The sequence below is a fragment of the Haemaphysalis longicornis genome, unplaced genomic scaffold (assembly GCF_048455015.1).
Source record: "Haemaphysalis longicornis isolate Haplotype H1 unplaced genomic scaffold, Haemaphysalis longicornis Haplotype H1 scaffold_3, whole genome shotgun sequence".
NCBI classification, from domain to species: domain Eukaryota; kingdom Metazoa; phylum Arthropoda; class Arachnida; order Ixodida; family Ixodidae; genus Haemaphysalis; species Haemaphysalis longicornis.
In genome coordinates this window covers 1,815,084-1,840,963 of record NW_027526335.1, presented here as the reverse complement: position 1 = coordinate 1,840,963, position 25,880 = coordinate 1,815,084, and the positions used below count along the sequence as shown (strand labels likewise).

General features: G+C 49.9%; 2 protein-coding genes across 4 annotated transcripts in view; one reads left to right on the top strand and one right to left on the bottom strand.

Annotated features, from left to right (window-relative positions):
• LOC144173837 (dehydrodolichyl diphosphate synthase complex subunit DHDDS-like) overlaps positions 1 to 17,030 on the top strand; it is a 32,646-nt gene extending 15,616 nt beyond the window's left edge. The window contains exons 4-7 of one of the 2 annotated variants that reach the window (XM_077702107.1): positions 1,595 to 1,711; positions 3,294 to 3,395; positions 9,526 to 9,748; positions 15,718 to 17,030. In XM_077702107.1, coding sequence (XP_077558233.1) covers positions 1,595 to 1,711; positions 3,294 to 3,395; positions 9,526 to 9,748; positions 15,718 to 15,858 — 583 coding nt within the window. In that variant the 3' untranslated portion in view covers positions 15,859 to 17,030. The remainder of the gene's footprint in view (positions 1 to 1,594; positions 1,712 to 3,293; positions 3,396 to 9,525; positions 9,749 to 15,717) is intronic. The other variant, XM_077702108.1, reaches the window with a different exon arrangement.
• A 2,696-nt stretch (positions 17,031 to 19,726) lies between these two features.
• The window catches only part of LOC144173836 (sushi, von Willebrand factor type A, EGF and pentraxin domain-containing protein 1-like), a 170,645-nt gene continuing 164,491 nt past the window's right edge, over positions 19,727 to 25,880 (bottom strand). For both annotated transcript variants that reach the window (XM_077702105.1, XM_077702106.1), the window contains 3 exons: positions 24,510 to 24,671; positions 20,643 to 20,804; positions 19,727 to 19,986 (listed from right to left, as the gene is read on the bottom strand). In XM_077702105.1, the coding sequence (XP_077558231.1) occupies positions 19,868 to 19,986; positions 20,643 to 20,804; positions 24,510 to 24,671 (443 nt within the window). In that variant the 3' untranslated portion in view covers positions 19,727 to 19,867. The remainder of the gene's footprint in view (positions 19,987 to 20,642; positions 20,805 to 24,509; positions 24,672 to 25,880) is intronic.

The window sequence follows — 25,880 nt, the reverse complement described above, 5'->3', positions numbered from 1 at the left end:
TGCCGTCAAGCGCGTTCGTGACTTCTGAACGAACGTTCAACCATGGTCGATGGGATCGTGGCCCACGCCTCGCACGCCCATCCCGCGAGCTTCTCCAGAGGAGCACGCTTCAGCCGACCGCTCGTTTTAAATGCGTGAGAGCCGCTTCTGCCATTGCTGTTATCAAGCGCGCAAGTGGAACGATTTGACGATTTGTGTGAACGCCGATAGAAAAGCTTAGGCGCCTATGCTTCCTGCGTCCGAAAAATCGTTGCTAAAAGTATCTTTGCCGCCATCTTGATATGGCGATGGTGATGGGTGGGAAAAAATTTCCGCTGTTTCGGTAGTTTCGGTTTCGTATCCGATTCTAACGCGCATGCGATTTTTCGACCTATTTTTCCGGAAAAAAAGTGCGCGTTAGAATCGGGTAATTGCGGTAATTAGAAGAGAACATGATGGGCCTTGGGAACTGCAGACTACGCAAAATATTTCATGATTCTGTCTGGCGAGTGGCAAAATATCTTCAGACGCAAGGTAGGGTACCGAAATGGAAAACTAGAAATCGCATTTTTGAGGCCCCGGAACCGGTTCGGAACGGTTCCTTCGATTCGTTCCGGTTCGGGTTCAGTTCCAAAATGGCGGAAAAAATACGGTTCCGGTTCAGTTCCGGTTCCGGGCGAAAATTCGGGTTCGGTTCCGGTTTTCGGTTCGGTTCCGGTTCCGGTTCGACACCCTGGTGCTGACGACAGCTTCTTTCTTTCAGGCGGGTAGCTTGGGCGCACGCATAAAACGTGGCGCATCGTCTCCGGCGTGCCGCATGTTTCGCACTCCTCACTCGCTGCCATTTCCTATTAAGTGTCAGTAAGCATTTGTAAATGCCGCCCCGAGCCAGAGTACGGCAAAGAAGAGTTGCGTCAGACCTTAGGAGGCTTAGTGGAAGGGGACGTTGCAGGAACGGGTCAAAGGCACCAATGCGTGCGCATGTGAATTCTTCTGTAGACCCCTGAGAGATTATTGTTTCCCGGGCAAGCATGCGGAGGGCCCTAGCTGCGTCCGTCCTAGACAAAGGAATGAGTACAGTCGTCGCTGTTTGATGCACCAACCAGGCGGCAGCGTCCGAACTTTCGTTGCCGACAATGCCGCAGTGACTGAGAAGCCATGTGCGGGGTGACATCATGACCCACTTGGGCAGCACGGTCGTACACCATTCTTATTTCTTTTCCGTAGCTGTTCGTGAGGTCCCCGGCACAGGGCGTTTTACCCCCTCCTCGTCTGCCCGCTTATATATGCACACGGGGCAGGGGTTTGGATAGAGGGTGGGTAGTTGCTAGTTCAAGAAGTACGGCGTCGGCTTTTGACGAAGCTACAGATCCGGGTCTTGAAGGCTTCGCCGGCTGCTGGGGCTTCTCAGGCACTGGCCAGGGCTGCGGACACCCATTTTCACGTCTCATACAACAGCGAGAAAACCCACGGGGCCAGGGAATAAATAGATACGGAAAAAATGTTACCAGCTTCTTTTAAACAAAGCTGCTGCCAACATTTAGGCAAATAAAGGGTGCGAAGAAGCTCCCCCTCCGATCAATTTTATCGTGAGAGCGTCGCTGCCCCATCACAGGGATCGCTTCAGGGAGAGAGGCCGCCGCATACGGTGCGTTGGAGAGCTGGAGCTGCTTCCCGGGAACCTGCAACGCCTGCTGGCCACGGTAGAGCTCGTCACAGCGGGCAACTCCGGGTGAGCTCCGTTACACTATTGTTATGATTGATGAATTTGTAAGTTGCCAAAATCACAAGCGCAAGGCTGAGACAGAGCGACTTTCGGATCAAGCAAAAACCGGCAAAGCTACAGCGAAGGGATACGAGGACAGAGCGAAGGGGAGAAAAAATATCCGAGGGCACCTAAGCGCTTCTTCGTGTGAGTTGTGAATGTGAAAGCACTGATGTCATACTGAGCGCCTCAAAGGGCCCGCCGTCCTTGTTGTGTAGCCATGCATGCACGGTCCCCTTCGTTAATCACGGTCCCTTGTTGCTTATCCCTGCAGGCTGACGCAGTTGCTGCACCACGACGCATTTAAAGCGCCGATGAAGTCAGGGCGCACGGATTAAGTTAAACGTCAGATGAATTGGTCGCCAGGGCATATTTTGAGAACATGGTCCCACATCAGGGCACGCGACCTCTTCCGAATTTGTGCTCCGTTGGCTCTCCGAACAATTCAAATAAACCTTGGGGCTTCACGCGCCAAATCTGTGCCTGGGCTCGCCTTAGTGGAAGGCCACGGATTAATTCAGACCTCCTTAGACGCTCTGAAGTTTTGTACACACGGCCAGTTTTTTTCGAACGCGCACCAGAAGATCTCCACCGTTGTGTCCAACGTGACATGGTGGTGCATGTTGAAATTCACGGGGCTGTTAGCAATGAAGACGATTACGCATACAGTGACGCAAACGCGACGGTAAAATAAATTTCGGAAACGGTAAACTGCGTGCTTTTACCAACATTTTCTTTCACCCTTCGCTCACCGCGTACATGTCAACCAAAGCTAGCACTTGTGGTACCGGGGTCCTAGCACCCGGCCGCGCGCTTCCCAAGAACGACATCGAGTCCCCGAAAAACCCCACCTTTACTGGAAGTTCCGTTCTCCAAGGTCCTCGGCAGGTCCCGCAGCGCACCAGCTCAATCCCAGGCTGTCCGCTACGTTCTGGTGATGGTGGTGGTACCAGTGAAATGGCTCGTACCCACTCAGGGGGATTGGCCAGGAAATGGGCGCCTTACCGAAAGAAATTATGCAATTTTTGTAGGGAAAGAAAAATATGTAAATATTAGAATGTATTAGCAGTAGATGACTCGAGAAATAAAAGTAAGTAGATTAGAGAAAGAAATAAAAAAGAGGTAAAAACGAACACCATTGAAGGAAAACTGGAAGTAAGAAAGACGAAGAAAGAATGTGGTACAGACGAAGCAGTGAGCTAGGCGCGCATATACTTGCAGGGGAATCCAGCAGGGCCAAATGATGTCTAACACGGCAGACGGCCTGATTCCAGGGTGAATGGGTGCAACGCACGGCAAAGAACCCCGTGGCAGAATTCCAGTTCCTTCGCCCCGAATGACAAAATACCTGGATCCCGCTCGTCGCGCATAATCTTCGCCACCGCTGTGCGGTGCCGTGCATAGCCATCAGGCTGGATTGACCGCATGCACTGTTGTCCGGTTATCGCACACTCAATTTTTCGGTTTCAGCTGCATACCAACAATCTTCGAAATAATGTATGGCGGATGGCTTGACAAGAGGTCCTATTCTTGCTTTTTATGGACGCAGGAGCACAATGGTTGCTTGTGTGGCGTACTCCTCGAGGCGTCAAGTGACCGGCATGGTGCAGCAGTTTGCTCGCGCTGTGAGCGAAGGTCGCCTGCGCTCCGAGTAAGTGCCGACAGATACACATGACGAGTGTATAACTTTTAAAATTATATACTGTAAAATACGGAGCAAGCACCCCCCTCGACGTGGGGATAGTTCAGGAACCAGGGAATTGTGGGGAGAAGACCCTTGTTCCAAAATGAACCGTACTTCAAACTGGCAGCGCAGAAATGTTAGCCGCCTTACCCATACACCCCAGAAAAAGACAAAAAATAATGCAGTGCGTTGGAGAGAAACGCATTTTTAATGACGACAAAGAAGACCGCGAAGTCGGCGCGACAGCATTAGCACCCCAACCACGTTGTTGGTCCTGTCAGCCAGCGAATCTATTCTAACCATCGTCTGGCCCATTTTAGGGGCGAAACACCTTAGGGGCTCGGGATGTCGGCGCCGCCTGTCGTCTCATGTAGTCACGGTACTAAAACACCCGGACACTCGTTTTCTCACGCCTCGCTCCACTTCTTAGCGTGCTGCGGCGTGTGACACGAAGTGATTGAGCGTAGGGTTTAACGCGCCGACGCAACGCAGACGATGAGGCGCGCCGTAGTGGAGGGCTCCGGATTAATTTTGACCACCTGGGGATCTTTAACGTGCGCCGAAACCTCGTACACACGGGCGTTTTTGCTTTTCGCCTCTATCAGAAAAGCGGCTGCCGCTGCCGGGAATCGAACCCGCGACCTCGTGCTCAGCAGCAGAACGCCTTAGCCACTGAGCCACCGCGGCGGGTAAACACGAAGTGAACTTACGGCCAGTCTGCCTCTAATTTATTTGCTTAAGTACGCCTCAACGCAAGAGATGGCGCCACCGCCTCAGCAAGCGCGCGATTGCTCCTCCCGCCGGCGCTCCTCCGGTGCCCAATCAGCGCGCGCTGCGTGGCAAGAGAGAAAGGCTTACGATGTTTGAATACACTTATGCACTGCATGATTCGCCCCTCCCCAGGCTTCACGTTAGTGGAGATGGCCCGGGATTTTTTGAGATGTTGAACAAGGTTTACTCGTGGCGTGTCCAGAGGGCGTTCGCCGCGGAGCGAAGGGCCTTTGGTGCCTCCGAGAAATATTCCTGTGTTCTCTGGCTTTCGTTAGTGGCACGACGGGACGACACATTCTAACACCAAACCGCTGTTTCTATCGCTTGATGTACTGCTTCGCCGCAACAAAATTTGCGATGCAAGCTGTGCGCTATTTAAACAGCTTCTTCAGACAGAAGCCTGTCACCCACAGCACGCCCTGCGCTTCTTTCTCCTTCACGAAATTTAAAAAGAGCGCCATACACTCAACACCAGCGCCGAGTTGCTCAACTTTCGCCAAAGCTTGGCCTTTCCAAAGTTCTACTGCAGCAATCTTTTTATCCCGCTCTCATATCCTCTTTTTCCCCGACTTCAATTTTCTTCTTGTCTTTGTTAGAGTGCATGTCACGAACCACAGTGGTCACCAGGTCACAAGCGCATTCGGCACAGTCATATAACAATAACGAAAGGGCGAGCATGTGCAGAACTCTCGGTAGGCCGTGTGTTCCTAGGTTGTGTTTTGGAACAAGAGCGCAGTCAGAAGCGTTCATGGGAGCTTCCGGTTTCTCTCGTTCGGGCCGTGAGAGCGGTTAAAGGAGCGGCGCTTATCGGCATTTTAGGGTAAGCTGAAAAAAAAAAAATGGCGCAGCTTCCACTACTGGTGCAAGGATGTAGAAAGAGCAGAGCTGGCGGCGCCTCTCCCTTCGTCGGAGACCCGGCTGTTCAAAGCCAACGCGACGAATAACCCAAAAGAAATACTAATGCTGTGCCCCGGAATGCGAAGCTCATGTCTGCAACGTTGGTGGTCTACGCTGATGCCCCATATTCGGCGAGAGTCACCTCCTTCGACACGAGATCAGTGAACAAGTTTCTCCGACAGTGGGCGGTCTTCGTCCGGAGGTCCTCGTACGAACCTGTGAGGCGCGCAAATCTTTTTTGGAGTCTAGATGCCGGTGGCCAGCGTCTTGTCCGAGATTAAGCTTTTAGTCCAGCGATTTGTGTACTTCCGAAACCAGCCCGACCGTTCTCCCCGTGGCGCTCCAGTCCATCGGCTCAGCCCACACAGCAAAGTGGCTGGTCACAACAGTCCACCTGCACCGAGGCGTTGGAGCCTGCCCTTTCTCAAGGGAAATCGTTGGCGCTATCGCCCTGCTCGAGCCGAGGTCGAGCACGACGGTCAAGCCCCGTCGTCCGTACCGCGACCTTCTCGCTAAACTCCTTCCCACCCCCCTTTACCGACAACCACCAGTCGAGGCGGTCAAGCAGGGCGTACTGAAACGGATCATGTGCCTGTGGGTCCAGGAACGTTCTCTTCCGGCTCCACTCAGGGGCGCCACCGGTGGGACCGACCACGGCAGGAGGAACGCGGCTTCTCTCTGCCGCGCAATGCCGCTCGATCCTTGTGCGGGAGGGGGAGACGGCGGAGCACGTGGCGCTAGAATGCAGCACGCGCCTTACTTCTGGGACGAGGAGCAGCGTTTCCTCCGTGTCCGCTGGGACATTGACTGGTCGGGTCTCCGCCACCTGGACGTCCCGACACAACACTCGGTGCTATGAGCATGTGCGCTCACATTAAGGGACACTGAAGTGAATTTGTCAAGCTCCCGTTTTTGCGTGCACTGCGTAGACTGGCTCAAATTAGCACACTTTTCATCGTTTATCCGGTTGACAAATCGGTAATTATTTTACAAAGCGCGAAAGAAGAAAAACTACCATGCGCGGTTTGCGGCGGCCGCACCAACTAAAGCTGTGACGTTAGGAGGAGCGGGCACCGTGATTGGACGATGCCCAAGGTGAGCAACCAAACAAGTTTCGGTTTCGGTTTCGGTTCTGTAAAACACAACTGTTGGCGTTGTTGGATGGGCATTCTCAATAACTCAGTAATCATCGTACCGCGCTTCTGCCATGTTGTCGGCTGTAAAAATGCATAAAGATAAGCCTCCCAGGACGGCTTGGAATCGTAGCATTCACTAGCCGAGGCCTACGCAGTGCATGGACGCCCTCCGCGTACCCGCATACGCCCAAATGTCATGCGCTTTTCCCCCATATTTGGAGCTTGCCTCACTCATGCCTGTACCGTAAAAAGCGTGTTCGCACGAGGCCAAGGGTCTGTTCATTCTGGCCTGTGCCCACTGCCCGCAAGCAGTCGGTGCTTATGGCAACAGCACGCCAACGAGAACTCGCTAGCGCGCCAGTGCCAGCCTGCGCGCGTTCTGTGAACTAGTTCGTGGAGCCATGAACGTTGCGGCCCAAAAAAAGGTGAACTCAATGTAGAAAACATCGGCAGAAAACGAAAAAGTTAACTTGCAAAAAAAAAAAAAAAAGCGCCTACCCGCGGGGACTCGAACTCGTGACTTGCAAAACACTTGCGGCAACATACCTAGCGCCTCAGAGCACTCGGCCACGGAACGAGCTCTTATGACCTTGGTAATATAAGGTATATATTGTACAACAAGTTTACACTTTTATTTAGTTTTGGCATTTCAAGCAGCTTAGGTGACTATTTGTTGTACTGCGCTCGTGCAGTAAGCGTCCCCCGAGTTTCCACAATAGCTCAGGTCTAGCAATTGCATTTCGTAGACGGAAAAGCGTTCGCAGATGCGTAGTCGTGCTGCTGACCGCTGTGCTTGTTCGCCCAGCGCAAAAAAGTGCTTCCCGCACCCTATTTTTACGCTGTACGGTAAAAATATCAGTTGATTTTATTTCCTTAGTACCTATATTGACATCGCTGACTCTTCTCCCGCCTTCAAGAGGCCTTATATTTTCCTACTGGCGTACCAGTCAGCGAAGCGTCGCATGTGCGCTTGTGCAGCGCTTGTGTGAAGCGACCTTGACTTGGAGCTAGATACAGTGTACAAACTAACCAAGTAAAGAAAGGCCCATTCTTCCATTCACAAACGTGTCCTGGCTTCGTTTCAACTAAGCGAACGAATTGCGACGACCCGTCGGCGGCCGGCGGACGAAACGCTGGGCCGACTGACTCTGTCTGAAGGCCGGGGAGCCGTGCAGTAGCGCAGCCAATTGCGAGCTCGGCATTTCTCGACATCACACGAAAACGCCGCAGAAAATGGGCGAGCGTAAAGAGAGGAGGACAGCATTTTCGAATTAATTTTTCTACTAAAGAAAATCGCGTAAACGCGCCCAGAGTGGTCGTAACATGGCCTGGGGACTCCGGACTACAATTTGCGCAAGTAATCCCGCAATGTTTACATATCACTTCAGTGTCCCTTTAAGCCTACACTCACTACGGCGAACGCGAGTGGATGCGGTGGAGTTTGCTCCCCCCCCCCCCCCCCTCCCCGAGCCAGCGTGGAGGTATTTCGTCCAGAAAATCGAATGGACTGTGAGCGCGCTCGGGGCATCCGACTCGGACGCTGAACAGTGCCAGGCACTTGCGCGCTGTTGCCGTGAGACGGTAACCTTCAAAACAAAGGAAGCAGAACGCTTCAAGCGACTGCGACCAGCCAGGTTGCAACGGAACACAACTCTCTGTGTCCCCCCCGTGAAACTGCTCTCATTATTGACCGAGACTGATTACCCTTAACCAGGCAAACATGCCAGTACGAAATGTATCGCAAGTAACCGTTTTCTTTGTTCACGTCATAGAGGTGTCCTGTGTCCCCCCACTTGTTGCTTTCACCTTTCAGGTTCCTTCTGGACACAAACTGAAGCAGCAAGATTAACGAATAGGGAAATAATATAATAATAATAATAAAAAAACAGGTGCTGCAGCAAGCACCGAAGCCTGCCTGTCGTAACGGGACGTATCGGAGTGTACAGCCGTGAGTTCTTTCGCTGTGTACTGGATATTTATTAGGCAACTAAACCTGTTTTTGTTAATAAAAATGTGATGATAGCTTCATCGGATACACCCCGGTTTCACGATGAGGCGGTTCCACGTTCTATATTCCCACCGCGGGGAGCATTTTTCCTTTCCGATCGGAGGTCTTCTGTTCGCGTTGGACAACTCGCTGCCGGGTTAGACAGCTCCGCTGTTGAAAATCCTCGCATGAGTGGGAAGTACTTCGGATTGCATCTTTTCTGAGGTTGGCTCAGAAAATTAGTGCGGCGTGTGTCAGCTCAACACCTCCTGGGGAATCACGTTGCTCGATGCCATGATGTGAAACCGTATGGATCTACATGGCCTCCGAGATTCCCCCGCGGACGTTTTGCTACGTTTTGCTAAAAGCGCGCGGGGGAATCTCGGAGGCCATGGGATCTACAGCGTACTACCCAAAATTTCCGTTGAAGGGCGCCGTAACACTTAGGGCCTGTTCTTCCTCAAAGTGCGCTTTATGTCAGTAGTAAGACGAGCTTCGACCTGGGGAACCCTGCAGTGATTACGTAAGAGCAGAAATTGCGTCAGTAGCGCTGCCAGCGGCACAAACGGAAATGCGAGGGGCTAACGCTCTTTTATCGCCGCCTCTTACACTTGTAAACCCCTAGCACTGGCTCGTGTACGCCTGCTTTTTCCAGCATTTTATGCCGAGTAAATGAAAATCGTGCGGGTAATTGAACCCGGATGTCTAGAATAGGATTGATTGATTGATTGATTGATTGATTGATTGATTGATTGATTGATTGATTGATTGATTGATTGATTGATTGATTGATTGATTGATTGATTGTGAGGGTTAACTCATCGACGCTGCGCAGGCGATGAGGCGCGCCGTAGTGAAGGGCTGCAAATTAATTTTGACCACCAGGGGATCTTTAACGTACGGCGAAATCTCGAACACACGGGCGTCACCGCTTTTCGCCTCCATCAGGAAAGCGGCCGGGAATCGAAGCCGCATCGTGGGGTTCAACAGCGCAGCGCCTGAGCCACCGCGGCGGGTCAAAGTAGGAGCTCAGCCCAGTGCGTGCAGCGCTGATGTCACGTCGCGTGACTGGAGAACGGGCAGGCATGGGACTAGAACAGGCGTACGCCAGCCACGGCCGATCCTGGCGAAACTGCGGCGGGAAGTATCGCGCCAAAACACGAAGAAGGGGAAGCAGAGAGAGAAGGGCACGAGGCAACAGTGTTTCCAGGGGAAGCCATGAAGCTTTGAACTGCCTCGGGGAAATTGCTCTTCCACTTTGCCTACATGTTGTCCCGCTGTAGCGCGCTTCTGTTTGCATTCGCAGGGACATAACTGCCGATCTGATCGACGAGTGCATGTCCCTCGGCGACGGGACGGGCGTGGACCTGCTGCTGCGAACATCGGGCGAGACTCGGCTGAGCGACTTCCTCCTCTGGCAGTCGGGCCACGCCTGCCTCCACTTTGAGCCAAAGACAATGCCGGAGATCGGCTTCGGCGATTACCTGTGCGCCCTGATTGGCTTCCAAGTGCAGTGCAAGTCCCTACGGGCAAGTGTGCGGGTCTCATTGGGGTCCCTGCTTGGCCCTTTCTACGGCATCAGCTGTCTATAATTTATACATGGGTCAGTTCCGCAGTGATGCGTCGTCCGTGCAACTTTCACATGTCTGGGGGCAGAGTTGGGCTCTCGCCCGACGCAGCGCATTTCACACACGTATGCGATTGTTCAGTGGAAGTGCGCGGAAAGCAAAACGCGCAGGGCCTGCAGCATGTACTTCCTGGTACGCCAAGTGAAAATAAGAAACACGGGTCTATAAATTTCATTTGACGAGGGGGAGACGGACACATGTGCCTCGCAAATGATGCTGTAAGGGCTCGAGGGCTCAAGACAGGAAGGATTTAGAGTGGAAAAAAATTGCTTTCAGAGGCGCCAAGAGCCAAATCAGCGTAAAGTTCGGGCGCGAAATCGCATGAACGAAAAAGTTACTCAGTGCTCTCTCCTGAGAGACTACGCCGGAAACGCGACGAATTCGATGCTCCGTGTGCTGTAAACTATAGACGTGCAAGAAAAACCATTAGCTGATATCATTTGTCTCCACTCTGGTGCTGCCGTTCCCCCCTGGATTGTCAGGCGCTTTCGATAGCTTCACTCAAGCGCAGGGCGATTTAAAATGGGATAATTATGTACCACCCACTTTTTTCTTTAACTTTGTTGCGAAATGGGCCTTCGTTAAAAAGAAACTGTAAAGATGTTTTTTTGTTGCAGCACAGAGAAAAAAAGAAAACGGCGTGCACTTGTACTCTTTAAGGAACTGTTTTCCCTTCTGCTGCTTCTGACTGATCGGTGCGCCTTCAAAAGTATCTGAATAAAAAAGAGTGCGCTTTCCATGGCATTGCGTGCCGGAAGGCAATGCAGTGTGTGCTTTCGTCCCCGCGTCTGTATGTGTGTGTGCGTGTGTGTGTGTAAACTTGTACTACGAAGTTGTGCATCTGTATTGTCGCGATGATACACCACGGCAGTAGATTACATTAGTCAATAATAGTGGCGCCATAATTAAGTCCTTGCGTTTGGACGGACACGGTTTGAAGCGAAGCACGTAAAGTGCACGAAATTCGTTTTCCACATCTTTTAAGAGATCAGCTGGCCGGAAATGGAGCCGATGGCCTCTGGTGAAAGACGTCCTTAACCGATTCAAGTAACTTCAGTGGTTGATGGTTCCTGTTAGAAAAGTCTAACTACATCCTGCGAAGGGAAAAGGCTCACATCCGCCTGAAGTGCGACCTTACGACTGCAAAACCTGCTCTTCCTAGCCATCCATCCCGCATTCTTATTGGGACTGCACCCCGCCATCACTTGCCCCATCCCTCGCCTCCATCACCTCCTGGGAGCTCTGGCTGTCCCCCCCGCCGACAGTAAACATCCAGGCTGCCCAGGAAGCTCTCTACAAACACGTGCACCGGATCCGCACGGGCATTCTGGAGTACTACGTGGATCCGGTAAACTGAACTTTCAAATTAGGACCCCGACTTAGTAGCTAGTCCTGCGGAAAATAAAACTTTGTTCTCTCTCTCTCTCTCTCTCTCTCTCTCTACAGCTCTCTCAGGAACTTCGACTTTGAAGGCAGTTTGCCCCGGTCCAAGATCCTTGAGCGACGTCTATCTGTGGCAGTCGATACCAACTGAGCTAACCGGGAGGCTAACCGTTTGTGTAGAGCGCGAAAGTGAATTGACGGAGAACTCGAAGTAAGGGACAAGTCTTACTCTAGATCAGTTTAGGGAGAACCCCCAAGTTGGAAAAAGTTTCTATGGAGGAAACGTTTCGACATCCACTTTCAAAAACAATTACTTCACCTTGCGTGTTTCCTAGTCGACTAACTACATTCTGTAATGCGGTGAAGCAAAGTGGAAAGCCGGGCTGGAACTGCACACAAAAAACTGGACCAAGGGAAGAGAACACACACAACGCAGTTTTCAACTAACCGTATAAACCGGAATATAGGTCGAGTTTTTTTCAAAAAAAAATCCCCACAAAAGTCACCCCTCGTCTTATATAGCGGTCATTGGCAGAATGTAAATCGTTGTCTGGCAACAATGTGCAAGCGTAGTCCGTCGCCAATCGCCATTCGTGTCGGACTGCTCTCTCGCTCTATCAGGCCTTTATTTGATTTCGCTTTTCTCTAGTTTTTCGTCTTTTACTCGTCTATTACGCGTGCGTGCGTACATTTCTGTACGTCTCTGTTCCGAGATGAGTGGCGGCAGTCGACGCCAGTTCACCGCGGCGTTTAAGCTGACGGTGATTGAGTCACCGAGCAGAATGGGAATATGGCGGCGTAACGCCAGTTAGGCGTTTCAGAGAAAAGTGTGCGATACTGGCGGAGCCAGAAAGTTAAGCTGTGCGCGTGCAACCCCAAAAACCGATCGTTCTGTGGACGTCAAGCGGTGCACCCCGAGTTGGAGAACAAAGTGGCGGACTTCGTCCGGGAACTTCGCTCACGATCGCTCCGGAGGCCATGCGCGGACCGGCTCCGCGAACTGTAGAATGAGTGGATAGCCAGCGACAACAAAAAGACCTATACGGGCCGGTTGCGACCGTGTCAAGCTGGGTGTCCTTCTCTGGGCAGTCGCTGCCCGACGACATGGTTACACGAGCGTTCAGGAAGTGCTCCATCAGCAACGTGCCTGATGGCATGGAAGATGACAGTGCGAAGCAGTCATCCTCGGACGACTCTGAGAACTCGGACGAGTGACTTCGGAAGGCATAGTGAGTGGCAGTGACGGACGGGCGTCGAAAAAAAATATAGACATTGTGAATGCGCTTCTGTGCCAAATTACTTTTTTTTGTCAACTTTTCCCACCTCAAGGTAGGGGGTCGACCTATATACCGGGTCGACCTATAATCCGGTTTATACGGAAATTTATTATCAGAAAAAACACACTTGCATAGGCTATGCCACATGATTTCTTGGGGGCACACATGCGCACGGGGACTCCGAATACACGTTACACGTGCGTTGCTAACAGGTTGATCTCTTTATCTAGTAAGGCCAGCGATGGGTGACTCACACGGTCATCTTTGTGAGAAGTAATGTGGAAGGCTTCTGTCAACTCTCTTGGCACCGGTTTCTTGTGGGAAAATAAAATACCTGTGTTACCGAAACACGGTGTGCAACCACATTCTGCGCAGTGGAGGGCTAAGTGAGTGAAGGGACGCCCCTGGAGGCTCGACGAATGCTCTCGTAATCAGATGTTGACACAGCGTCTAGTTTGCCCTACATACACATGACCGCACGTCACCGGGATGCGGTATACGACGTTTTTCTTGCATTCAACAAAACGCCGCGAATGACGTACTGTACATACCTGTGTGCCTTGGGGCTGTTCGAACTTCTTTCGAACCAGAGAGCACGCACTACTGAGCTTATTCTTCGCCGAAAACGACACCTTCACATCAAATCTCGCTGCCACGTTCTTTAATCGATGTGATAACCCGTTCACGTACGGAATTACCGATAACGTGCCTCGCTCGTTAGGACCCCGTCCTTTTTCATTGGAACCGCTGCCTTCTGACAGGATGGCTTTTTTCACTTTCTTGCTCGCCACGAATAGCACCGCGTCAGGGAAGCCTGCCTTCCTGAGCCGTGCTACTTGCTGATTGAAGGACTCTCCCACACCGTGTGGGCAAGATTTCATCACTGCCGACTTCAAACAGGCGATTGCAATACCCTGCTTGACTATTTTGGAGTGGTCTGAAGAAAAGCTGAGAAGTGGCTTCTCTGAACGGGGCGAAAACAGCCAACAGACATGATACTTTTCAAAAGCGAGTTTCAAGTCCAGGTATTGCAAGCTGTTCCCACTCGGAGCCTCGCATGTGAACTTTAACTCCTTCCCTCGAGTACGGAATGCATCCAATACTTTTTCGTTAACCATTGTTAAGTTTGGAGCAGTTGTCAACACCAAATAATCGTCTGCATACCTGAAAACTTTGATCACAAAATCTTGGATGTCCCCAAGAGAACCAAGAAAAATAGCGCTCAACGCAGGTGCTATACTCTCGAGCCAATGCAAACCCCACTTTTTTGCAAGTACGTCTTTCCACCAAAGCCGACCACAGTGCTGCTTAAGTAAAAGCTCACTAGTTCTAGGAAGCTCTCCGTTGACATACCGGATGTGTTAGGGAAGGCCACTTCGTCATTCTCTGTTGTGATACACTTTTGAGCGCACTTCATCAGCTCGTCTTTGGGCATTGAATAGTAGAGTTCCTCTACATCTATGCTGAACCCCAAACAATTTTTGGTGTTCAGGGATGACAAGAAACCACTCGCTCAGAGTTTGTTACCAAAAAAGGGTCGTCTACACTCAAAGAATTCAACATGCGCTGCAAAAACCCTGCTATCACGAGCTGCCACGTATGATGCTCTGATACTATTGCTTGGAAGGAAATATCTTGCTTGCGTGTTTTCGCGGAAAAGAACACATCCAGCACCGCTTCCTTCGCCTTCTTAACTTCACATGCCAACTTCTGCAAGTTGCATTCGTTCAGGAGCTCTAACACTCGCTTTTTTGTTTTTTCAGGAGTCACCTTAACTTCCTTGAAGCATTTGTCTAGTGCTAGCAAAGCTTTCGCTTGGAACATATCATCAGGAAGCACCATGAAATGACCTTCTTTGTCCGATTGCAGGCCGTTGGTGACAAGTGGCGTGCAACATCTCGCACTTTGGGTTTGACTCTATGGCTCTTTATATTACATACAGCGTCCACACATTCAACTACACATCTCTCCTTTTCTTTCTCAGTTACACACCTTGCGATATCTCTGGTCAGGGCTAGTTGCTCCATAGCGCTCAGGGAAGGCTCCACACAATACTTGGATCCCAATTTTAGGACATTTTGCTTTCGTTCCGGGACAGGAATGCCACCCAGAATCAACAGCGTTCCTTCCGCCGCCAGTTTCTTCTCTTTCCGGGGTGAGAATGGACGAACATCATTCCACAGTGCTTCCGTGATACAGTCAGCACGTGCACTCCACTCACGGAACACTTTGTAGGACTTGTCTCCACCGCTGTTCCGCGCACAAGCCACACGTAGACAGTCCTTGAAGTGTCTCTTTTGGTTCCAGCATTCCAGCCATCCTGTCAGAGGGCAGCGGTTCCAATGAAAAAGGACGGGATCCTAATGAGCGAGGCACGATATCGGTAATTCCGTACGTGCACGGGTTATCACATCGACTAAAGAACGTGGCAGCGAGATTTGGTGTGAAGGTGTCGTTTTCGGCGAAGAATAAGCTCAGTAGTGCGTGCTCTCTGGTTCGAAAGAAGTTCGAACAGCCCCAAGGCACACAGGTATGTACAGTACGTCATTCGCGGCGTTTTGTTGAATGCAAGAAAAACGTCGTATACCGCATCCCGGTGACGTGCGGTCATGTGTATGTAGGGCAAACTAGACGCTGTGTCAACATCTGATTACGAGAGCATTCGTCGAGCCTCCAGGGGCGTCCCTTCACTCACTTAGCCCTCCACTGCGCAGAATGTGGTTGCACACCGTGTTTCGGTAACACAGGTATTTTATTTTCCCACAAGAAACAGGTGCCAAGAGAGTTGACAGAAGCCTTCCACATTACTTCTCACAAAGATGACTGTGTGAGTCACCCATCGCTGGCCTTACTAGATAAAGAGATCAACCTGTTAGCAACGCACGTGTAACGTGTATTCGGAGTCCCCGTGCGCATGTGTGCCCCCAAGAAATCATGTGGCATAGCCTATGCAAGTGTGTTTTTTCTGATAATAAATTTAGTTGAAAACTGCGTTGTGTGTGTTCTCTTCCCTTGGTCCAGTTTTTTGTGTGCAGTTCCAGTCATGAATCTGTAATGCCGCTCTTCCGGCCGTAAGTGAAGCCCTGCTGCCATGTTTTTGTAATGCTGTCATGTCCATTCATTAGCAAAAATGCACATGTATTCGTAGCCTGATTTTACCCTCTTTTATTCTTAGGTGAGATGATGTGCACTTGTTTTTTGTTTCCTTAGGTGGCGAAGCGTCGCAGCTCAGACAAGTGTTCACCAGTAGGGCTTTCAAGTGAACAGTCTCTCCGGCAGCAATCCTTCATCAAGCGCCTGGGAGCCGAAAGGATTTCTTACCTCGAGCGGCTCGCGCAGCATGACGGTTGAAAACCCTTGCAGAGGCCACGAAAACGCGCCTATATTGTATACTACACCAGTGATTGTTTCACAAAAAGAAACAAAAACCACAATGATGGCATCGGTAGGCCACCGCGAAGCTCCTACACGTCTGTCAAAACCCAAGCAATCTCACAAGCACGCTCATCCCAAACTGCATGTTCTCCACCTATGAAGCCCAAGGCACTGAAGCAGGGATGGAAATCCACGGGCCCTGACCCTCACACTCACCCACGGTGGACCTCCCCGAGGAAATCCTCAACCGTGGCTCGACGCGTAAACCGAGAGGAGGATGGAGCAAGGCACGTAAAACGGCGCCGTGAAAACGTCAAAAACTTCATTGCTACAAAGAAAGATACTTCTTTCCTACCCTTCCATTTTCATGGCATGCCGAAATGCTGTTACATCAAACAGGTGGAACTGCTGTCCATACCCGAGGATCTATTCCAGCACTTATACACACCAATGTCCCCCACTGTCAGGTCACTCTAATAATGCGAATACATATTAGTGCGCACGGGTCCTCCTGCACATTTATTTGCACCGGTTCTTTTCCCCACACATGCTCCTCCTTCCTGAACAAGCTAGCCGGCTTCCCTCTGCGGTCATGCTGATTAGTGGCTGCCCCTTTTTAATTAACAGCGGTGGTACAGTACAGCAGCTTGGTTAGTAGCGCCGCTGCAGATCGCCTCGCCTGCACATCACTGGCAGAACCCCATTCCCCATAATGGCACTTTCTGGCGGTAGGCGTGGAACACATCTCCCTAAAAAACGCACCATAACGTGGCAGCGCTGACTTTCTCGTGGCTGAAATAAAGTCTCACACTCCTGCCTCCAATAAATTGTTCGAATGTAGCTAGCCAAAGAAGATAGATAAAGCCGGGAAACATTGCAACACATAACGTCTATTTACAAGCACTGGCTACTTGGTTTGCTAGCTTATCCCACAAAACAGCGCGAAGTTGACGAAATAAGGTAAGATTGATTAAGACGACTTCAAACGAGCGCTGTTTTTCGTCGTTTTGTAAGACCTTAATTCTTTAATCCCGTTCACAAGGCACTGGATTCTGAAATTTACTTAATGTCTAAATCGGAATGTTACTGGAGTTCTGATCTCCGTGTCTGGCTCCACAAAAGCTGATCTCGGCTCCAATGAAACGCAAGGCAAGGGCTCGATCGTGTTTGAATAAAAAAAAATTACTTCAACATGCTGGGAAAGCAGCTAGTGCCCTTCCGAGGAGGACAAAAAGTTACTTTTGCCATGCGGAGAAGACGCCTCGAGTGAGTCGAGTGACGCTGGCGTGGGCTTTTTAATGAGGGGACTCCCGACCCACTTTTTCTCGCAGCGTCATGGCAGGACTGCAGCCCACAAATTACTTCCGAAACACGAGTAAGTTTATAGTAGCTGTTTGAAGCTTCCAGAGGAAAGTGCGGGTGTAAGACACAAAATTTTGACGTGATTTCTTACGCTGACCAAGCGACAAGGGTGCACAAGACACAGCGTTTGAGACATCTTTGTGCCATAATTTTAAAAAAAAGTCGGCTAGGGCTGGCCATGCAGGGAGGCGAAGCGACAACCGGTGGACCACCTGCAGATTAGTGGCCTTCTAGACCGGCAGACAGGTCCAGGAGAGACAAAATAAGAAAACTCGGATGCAAAGAACGGACCCGGGCAGCGAAGGGCAGGAGCGAGTGGAGGTCACAGGGAGAGCTCGCCTCCGTAGCACGACAGACCTAAATGGGCTGGTAATGATGATCATCATGATGTGCCATCAAATGCGAAGTTTGAACATGAACAAGCGAGCGGCTAGCCCACAGGCGAAAATTGGCTCCAATACACGCTGTGAAGGTGGTTGGAAAGCAAAGCTTTAAACGACACCCACTACAATTGCCCATGCGACACGTCACTTGAATTCACACACGTGGCTCTACAAGGAGTGAAACCAGAGATTCTGCGAGCCGTTACCTGGAATTCACGGGGGCAGCGTCCCGAACGCAGCAGCAGCATCGGCCACGGCAGGGCTAGAGCGGCGGACGCCGCCGCTGTAGCCCGGCCGTGAGTCGGGAGAAAGGAAACGGAGAGGAGCGTCTTTCGAAAGGTGAGACAGCGCGAACTCAGCCATCCTGATGTGCTAGCTTGGGGCTACACCACCGCGCGACACGAGCGCACACACCTAAACAATTCGGCATGTGAGCTTAGTGATTCCCATTTATACCGATTTAAGCTAATTAGTTTAGTAAGTTTGAGAATCGCGAGAAAGCTGAGGGAACTTTTATAATCGCTATTGATCAGAACCAGTTGCTCTTTTCCCCTTTCGTAATACCTCTTAAAACACAACCGAATTGGTAATCACCAATTTAGAAAATGGAGTCCCATTCAAGCAAGCAGTGCGCAACAGGTAGCGTTTCTCTAGCGGCCAGATGTCTCCATGTGGTTTGCACATTTTATTTTCCCGACCTGCAAACCAATCCTTAACGTATCTTTGTCGTACGACCACCTAACTCCGTCGGGTCCGGGTTACCCTGGAGGTGCTCTCGAACAAGTTAATCAAGCCAAAACAGACGACTGGGCGAGTTGGTACATTGTCTTGCTTGGTAACAGCGCAAAATAAAACAGGACACAAAAGAAAGAAGGAACGGACACAGCGCTGACTTACAACTGAAATTTTATTGCGGTTGCCAGCGGTTTTGTAGGAACACTGGCAATAACAACCAAAAGGAAAAAGTGGAAAAGGAGAAGGAAAAGAAAAGTTTTTATACATGATAACATGAAAGGAATAGATACATCACGTATTCCTTGGCGTGTCACGATAAGAATTTTGGGAAGGCATAAAACTCACAGTGGTCATGACGAAACGAGATAAGTACAAATGACATAACAAAAATCATCATGGTCGCAATCGAACTTTGGGACAGGTCTAAGTAATCTTCATTTACCGGGAGGGGTGCGCTGCGCCAAGTACTGACACTCCTTATCTGAGAGGGAGATAGATGGAGTGCTTACGCATTGTTGTCCTAACTTTAAGATTTCGTTGGCTTCTAAAATTTCCCGCACGATTTGGTTGTCATGCTTCCCTATCACTATGCTCTGATCCAGCACCGGCTGGCATTTGGAAACACAATCGCGGCAATGTTTCCACTTTTTCCTTTTTGTTGTTATTGCCAGTGTTCCTACAAAACCGCTGCCAACTGCAATAAAATTTCAGTTGTAAGTCAGCGCTGTGTCCGTTCCTTCTTTCTTTTGTGTCCTGTTTTATTTTGCGCTGTTACCAAGCAAGAAGTTAATCAAGGCGTGCGAAGGCAGCGCGCAATGGACTCCAAGCTGCCCCAAAACAGGCCCAAAAACCGTCGCTAAAGCAGACGACAAAGCCGTACCGCCGATTCCGCCACCGGCGAGCAGGCACTCACGCGCGGGGAACGGTGGGTAAATTCGCCGCGCCATCTACAGTGTGCTCCGTGAGTAAAACCCTCCGCCCCCCCCCCCGTCACCGCCTCAACCGCGTTGGGAGTTTGTTGTCCCGCACGCCATGAAAGAACCAGTTGGCTTGTAGAGCTAGAAAGCTTTACTTAAAAAAAAAAAAGAGTGACTATAACTACCTTTCGAACAGACGAAAGTACGTAAACCTGCCTCTGCTTGTTTTAATTTCAGCCTGCAGCCGAGAAGGTGTTGTAGACCACATTTCTGCATTTGTCCTACGCTTTCGGAATTTTTAAGGCGTGTCTGCAGCGTTGGGCATCACCAGCTGGAAGAAATAAATGAATACGCTGAACTCTGACGATGCCTCTCATGCGGCAATACTGGCGCGGCATTATGGCTCACTCTCGCCGTATAGGTAGCATAATGATGCGTTTTCATGCCTTAAGGTGGTCAGCTGCATTTATTCGCCACTAAAACACGAGGTGGTCGCTTTTATTGGGCGGACAGCGGGCAGCAGATTGATTAGCAGCCCATATCGTTGCAATATCATGCTCCTCGTGAACGCGGCATCAGGCTGCATGTCTAGGCCGCTTCTTCCACTTCTGCTGAGCGATGCTCCTGACCTTCCTCGCAAGTGAACCCGTGTCGGTGCGCAACGCACTTCCCTTCCCGGCAAGGGCTGGAGGCGCAGTGGTCGACCTCTGAAAGGAAGGAGAACGCTTGTTAAGGCTAAAGCCTTAGCTAACTAGGTGTGTCGAAAATCCGGCATCGCCGTGACCAAGAAATGGTACAAAAATTACCGCCAGCTCAAAGGATGAAAACTGGTCAAAGAGCGCCGTTATTGCCGCCGTTTCAGCAGTGCTCCTGTAAAGTAGTAAACTAGAAAATTAGGTAAACTTGGGTCAGGGTGGTAATCAAACCCGGGACCTCGGAATGCGAGCCCAGCACGCCATGCACGACGGCCCCGTGGCTCGAGCTAAGACGAACCTAGTGACGAATCTAGCACCCCTTGTCTGTTTTCCTTCCTCCAGTTGTGCCTGGCGCTTAACCTGTTCCCATGATGAAGTACCAACTTGCTCGCATCGGCACACTAGGGAGTGCGTTGTGCCTTTCGACCTAAAAACGTGCGTTCGAGACGGGTACTGGGGCGGGGCCCACAGGAGGAATTGAGCAAGCTAATTATGTAAGTACCAATTAAACGAGTAGCAAGCGCGTTTCGCATAAATTTTCTCTTTGCTTGGCGATGCGAACGCAGTTATGTACCGGCCTGGCGTTAGTGGCGCCATCATGCTGTTTATATATTCATCACACACAACTGTCGGACAAAGCAATCAAACAACGGCGCCGGCATCCTTACCGACGCAATCGAAGCGTGACCGTGACCCTTCCTCCAGGGTGGTCCTCGGGGCTGGGCACTGATCGCACGATTTCCGGCCACTGTGGGCCTGGTAAGAGCCGCGCTCGCACGGCAGGCAAGGCTGCAGGCCCGTGTCCGAGTGCGTTCCAGGGGCGCAGTAGTCTGCAGAACGAAGGTCGGGTACAAAAGCGAACGCCTCGAGGAGAGCGCAATGAGAACAACACTTATTTCTGCGTGGTCTAACGGTCCACATTTCAGAGATGTTGCGGATCTCCTTGTGTTGGCACAGCGGGTAGCGTATACGCTACGCTATAGCAGCGGCGGGTGCTGGGACGCGACTGCGCATGCGCGTGATGTCATGGCGTGGCGGCCCGCCCGCTGTCCCCAGAAGCGCATTCACAAACCCACGCCTGCTTAGCGCACGTTTGTGAGCACATAAGAAGCGTCGGTAAATAACACACAACACTAGCCTAAAACGGACAAAGTAATCCCAACTGAAGAAAATACAGTGATGAAAAACAATCATGCACATATGCTTAGCGCCCCTCTTTCGGCTAGCTGCAGCGGGACAGTTGAAATGAAAGAGAACCACCTAAATATAAAAATTCTTGAACCAAAACCCACCTGACCTGAGATAGCATCACGCCAATGGCCAATACCTTTCAAGAAATGTATCGGGAACCGACATAAGTAACCAAATCACTGAAACCTACAAAACAAGAGGTGAAACTGACCTAAAAGGAACACAACTACCCAAAATTTTGTTTACAATGCACAAATGTGTAATGAATAGATAACTCGCGTGTTAAAAAGAAATGTTTCTACTTTTTAAAAAAAAAAACAACAGAAGTCTGTTGCATTTGAGCCTGGTTCATAAGATTTCTACCCAGAAGAGGAACCTCTACATTACGAGACCTCTTTTGTTTTGCTTTCCACATGGTATTTATTTATTTATTTCCACATGGTATGTCAACGTAGGAGAATATATTTACAAGAAATATTTACAACTATGTACACATGCAGATGAGTTCAGCACAGAGTGCAACACGCTTGCCTATAACACACGTTTCGTACTTATAGCCTTATCTTGCCTTGGCCAAAAAGCATTTGAAGAAAACTATTGTGTCATTCTGAAGTCTTAACCATATATTTTGACCTCCACGTTTTTTGTGAAAAGTTTGAGTCCGCAGTTTTGAGAGCTAACCAGTTCAAGTTGAACTCAGCGTTATGGACAAGGGTGTTGCGCACTGTACAAGGTGAAAAAAAAAAAAACTCGACATAATGAGCAAACATGTACATTTGTTTTAAATCAAGGGCGACAGGGAACAACTAAAAAGTAGGGCATACCAGTCAGGGCGGGGACCATTTTGGTAGTGGGCATCTTTAGGAATAACGATCATTTGGCAAGCTTAGAGTGATCCTGAAGAAACCATGGAAATAGAGTGCCCATCCAGCATGCGCGTTATCTACAAACCATGCAGAGTGATCAGGAGAAAACAATCATATGGCACATCACCGTTTTCGGGTGATTCAAAATACTTTACACTGTGTGGAGTCGATTCAAAGCCCTTCTTAAAGAGTTCTTTGGAGGACGCCACAAGACAGTATGGCATCCTTACAATTTATAAAGCAGTGCTCAATTGTTTGCGGTACATCGCATAGGTGACAGTTTACCGAAGACACAAAAGTGTTCCGGTTGTGCAGCCACGTCTGTAGAGGCGAAGTATTGGTACGCAGTTCGTAGAAGAACGTTTTTGTCGAGGGAGAAAGCGGCATTCTACGGACACGTAAGAGTGCACCTTTTCCGGGCCAATTAGAATAAATAGTTCTATACAGTGGTGCATGAGAATTAAATGGCCCTGCCACACTTTTTTCAACGTTTTTTTCTATACCCTAGATGCTTTATAACGCATCCAGTTCTTAAATACTGGGTCACAAAGTACTTCACCCGAAAATTACTGCTATGCCCATCAGATAACTTGGAAACAAGGTCAAATGATTCTTCCCTCTTTCTCGAGTCTTGGCGTTTTTCGAGTGCTCGAATTATGTCATCACAGCAACGGCTATTCACAGCTTCCTTTCTGTCACAGCAGTAAATGCATTCAATAGCCAGTTTAGAAAAAGCGACACAGCAAAGCAGAAACGAAAGGCGGATAGGTCTGCTGCGACGAGCAAATCTCGCAGTCCCGTTCCGCGCTGGCGATGACTAAAGCTTCCACAATTCTTCCAGACGCGAAGGAAAGGGCGAAAGTTTTTATCGGAAGTGTTGCAGACTTCCTTGAGACACTGCAACGCTTGCAATAGCCACGTGCTTCGAAAGGTGACCATTAATAATTAGGCGGGCAGAGCAGTGACTGTAACAGAGACGAACTCCTTTAAAAAGGACTGAGCCAATGTTGAGACGCTCTAATAAAGAAAAAAACAATAGTTGCAAACGCGATCAAATGCCTTTGAAAAGTCGATCTGCAGTAACGCGAGCTGCTTATAGGGATTTTTAGGGAAATGAAGGGGCTGTTCGTGCCATGTGTCAACCTGTCTGTGTTGACGGGTGGCGCAGTCCGCAGGTTTGATGCTGGCCAGTAAGCATGGGCATGGCAAACGGCATACGATTAGGTAATATCTTCGCGAATATTTGTGGTCGACATTTCTATGAGTGATTGGTCTGTAGCTATCCATAGATCTCAATTTTTCACGGTCTTTGCGTTTGGGAATTAGTACTTATGACCTTTTGTGAGTGACGGGTCAAGAGAATTTACATCGAGACAATCAAAAACTTCAAGGAGAACTGGGCATAAAATAGACTTAGAAGCCTGATAACACTCTACGGGCAGTCCATCGGGGCCAGGGGTTTTGGAAACCGGAAGCTGTTCCACTGCGGCCTCTATCTTCACTGGGCTAATAGGGCCACTTATATTGGAACTGTCGTCGTCTCTTATCAGTGGCCCTTCTAGGGAGGCAAAACACCCCAATAGGGACAGAGGCGCCACTGAACAGTTCCTTGTGATAATTTTCAAATTCACATGTAAATTTTCTCGTTGTAATTTAAAAAAAAACACAATTTGAAATTATATTCGGGGTGAACTTAGTGGCAGGGTGGTGGCGCTCGTCAAGTAACGACCGACGAGCCGGATTTTTACAGTGCATGGCACGATTGTTACGAGACCTCACGCGCGCTCCACGGTGTCGCTGCGCGTCGAACTTCTGCAGCTGACATTTTACGGTAGCAATTCCTTCAATTCAAGTGCCAGGCATTACGCTCTCAATTTCGTCGAGGTTATGCGGGCTTGATTGTTTTTATGGTAATGTTTGTATAAAGCATCATTCCAGCTACACTCAATCGCTATACCCCGAACTTACTGCTTGAACAGTTCCCATGCAGCAAGCAAAGGCAAGTGCATGGAAAGGCATGTCTGCAGCGTTTCCCGCACACGACCGCAGAAGCGCCCATCGTGTAACAGTAATTTTCCGAAGCGCCCGTCGGGGTCTGCAAGTACTGCGACCACCTCCTCCGAGACTCACAACGACGAGACAGTGATCAGAGAAAGAGACGGGCTTGACTTTGCATACGTGGGGGTCGGAAAGGAGCGCTGAGGAAATGTAAATCCTGCCATTCCAAGCCATGATCGAGAAATAAAGTACAGTGCTGATCGAAACCAGGCAAGTTGCTTTCACCTGATGTCAGTAGCATACAGCGGCGCAGCTGGTTTCGGTTATATATATGGTGAGATGAGGCAATTTTGCGCAGCTTTAGCTGGGCAATGTTGGGAGAGAGAAAGGGCGTGGTGTTAGATGAGAAGCTACCTCTTAACCCTTCACACTGCGTTTAAGCTGAATAACTTCGAAGGTACGAAGCCAGCGGATACTCACTCTTGCAGTCAGAGATATTGCGACTTCCGAAGGCATCGGTAGATGACCCCGTCGGGCAGGGCTTGCAGCGAGTCTGCTGGGACTCGTTCTGGTACGTTCCAACAGGGCACGCGAGGCATGTCTCAAGGCCGTTCATAGAGTACGTCCCCGGAGAGCACGCCACTGTGTCATCATAGGAGACAGGGGTGGAAAAAAAGAGGCAGTAAAAGATACTTGTACAAGATACGCAGGCCACGCGCAAAGCATTGTAGCATTAACAGCTGATTACCTAAAATGAATCGCTACGTACGGCTGATAATGGACACATAGGTGTACGCAATAAAAGACGCATGTTTATGGCGAATAATCCCAGAAAATGCCCCAGTCTTGAGACGTATCCAACCGTAATATTAATAAAGTTGAACTTCTTGTATTCGACAAAATGAAACAAGTTAGTGCACTTGCAGTACGTAGTGATAAAATCGACAGACAATAACAGCGCTTAAACGGGACGCAAGAAAGATTGACAAGACAAGGCCCTGACTAGAAACAACAAGGTTTATTTCATCGTAACGGAATATATACCCTCGGAGAAGGAAAACGCAGAGAGAAGGAGCAGATAAAGATAAAGAGATTGTGAAGAACTTATAATCACATACACAGGCACGCGCGAAGGCACGCCCGCTACGACAGGGAACTCGAAGTGAAACTTTCTAGAACCAGCGTTGTACGAGTATTTCGCTACGTGGCACGACTTTTTGATTCTCTTCGCGTGCTCCACAGCTACAGACAGTGAGCAGCAAGTTCAACGCATTCTGAGTGCGTTTCAATCAAGTCTTGGGACTTCACGCTGACGACCGAAGAGCCATGTGACGAGCGCCTCAGGTTTCTGGACCCAGAGTTGAAGCTGAATCCAGAGCACGTATGCTGGAAGTATTCCCCCCGATCCAAGAAGAGTTTGTTGACATTCACTTCAAACCATTCGAAAATCGTGAAGAGGGGCATTGTAATCTCAGCTCTCAGGAACGCTCTCCATCGGTCATGCCTGCATCAAATGGGCGACAGCTTTTCCGCTCAGGCTCAAAGGCTGACAAGAGCAGGATCCCCCGCATATTTGCTTTTCAAATTGTGTGAATCACTGCTGAAGGGAACCCGCCGCCAGAAACCTGTGGAAGAGCACGAAGGGAAAGAAAAAAAGGAAGGTAGCAGTAATTCCGTACGTTCACGGTGTCTCTTACCGACTGAAAAAAGTTGCTGCTCGAGCCGGAGTCACCGTGGTGTTTAGCGCTCTAAACAAATTAGGTGGGCTTTGCAGCATAGTGAACGGGGAGGAACTACAGCGAGATATTGCTCAAAAAAGCACGACACGCCATTCGTGGAGTGCAAGTCAGG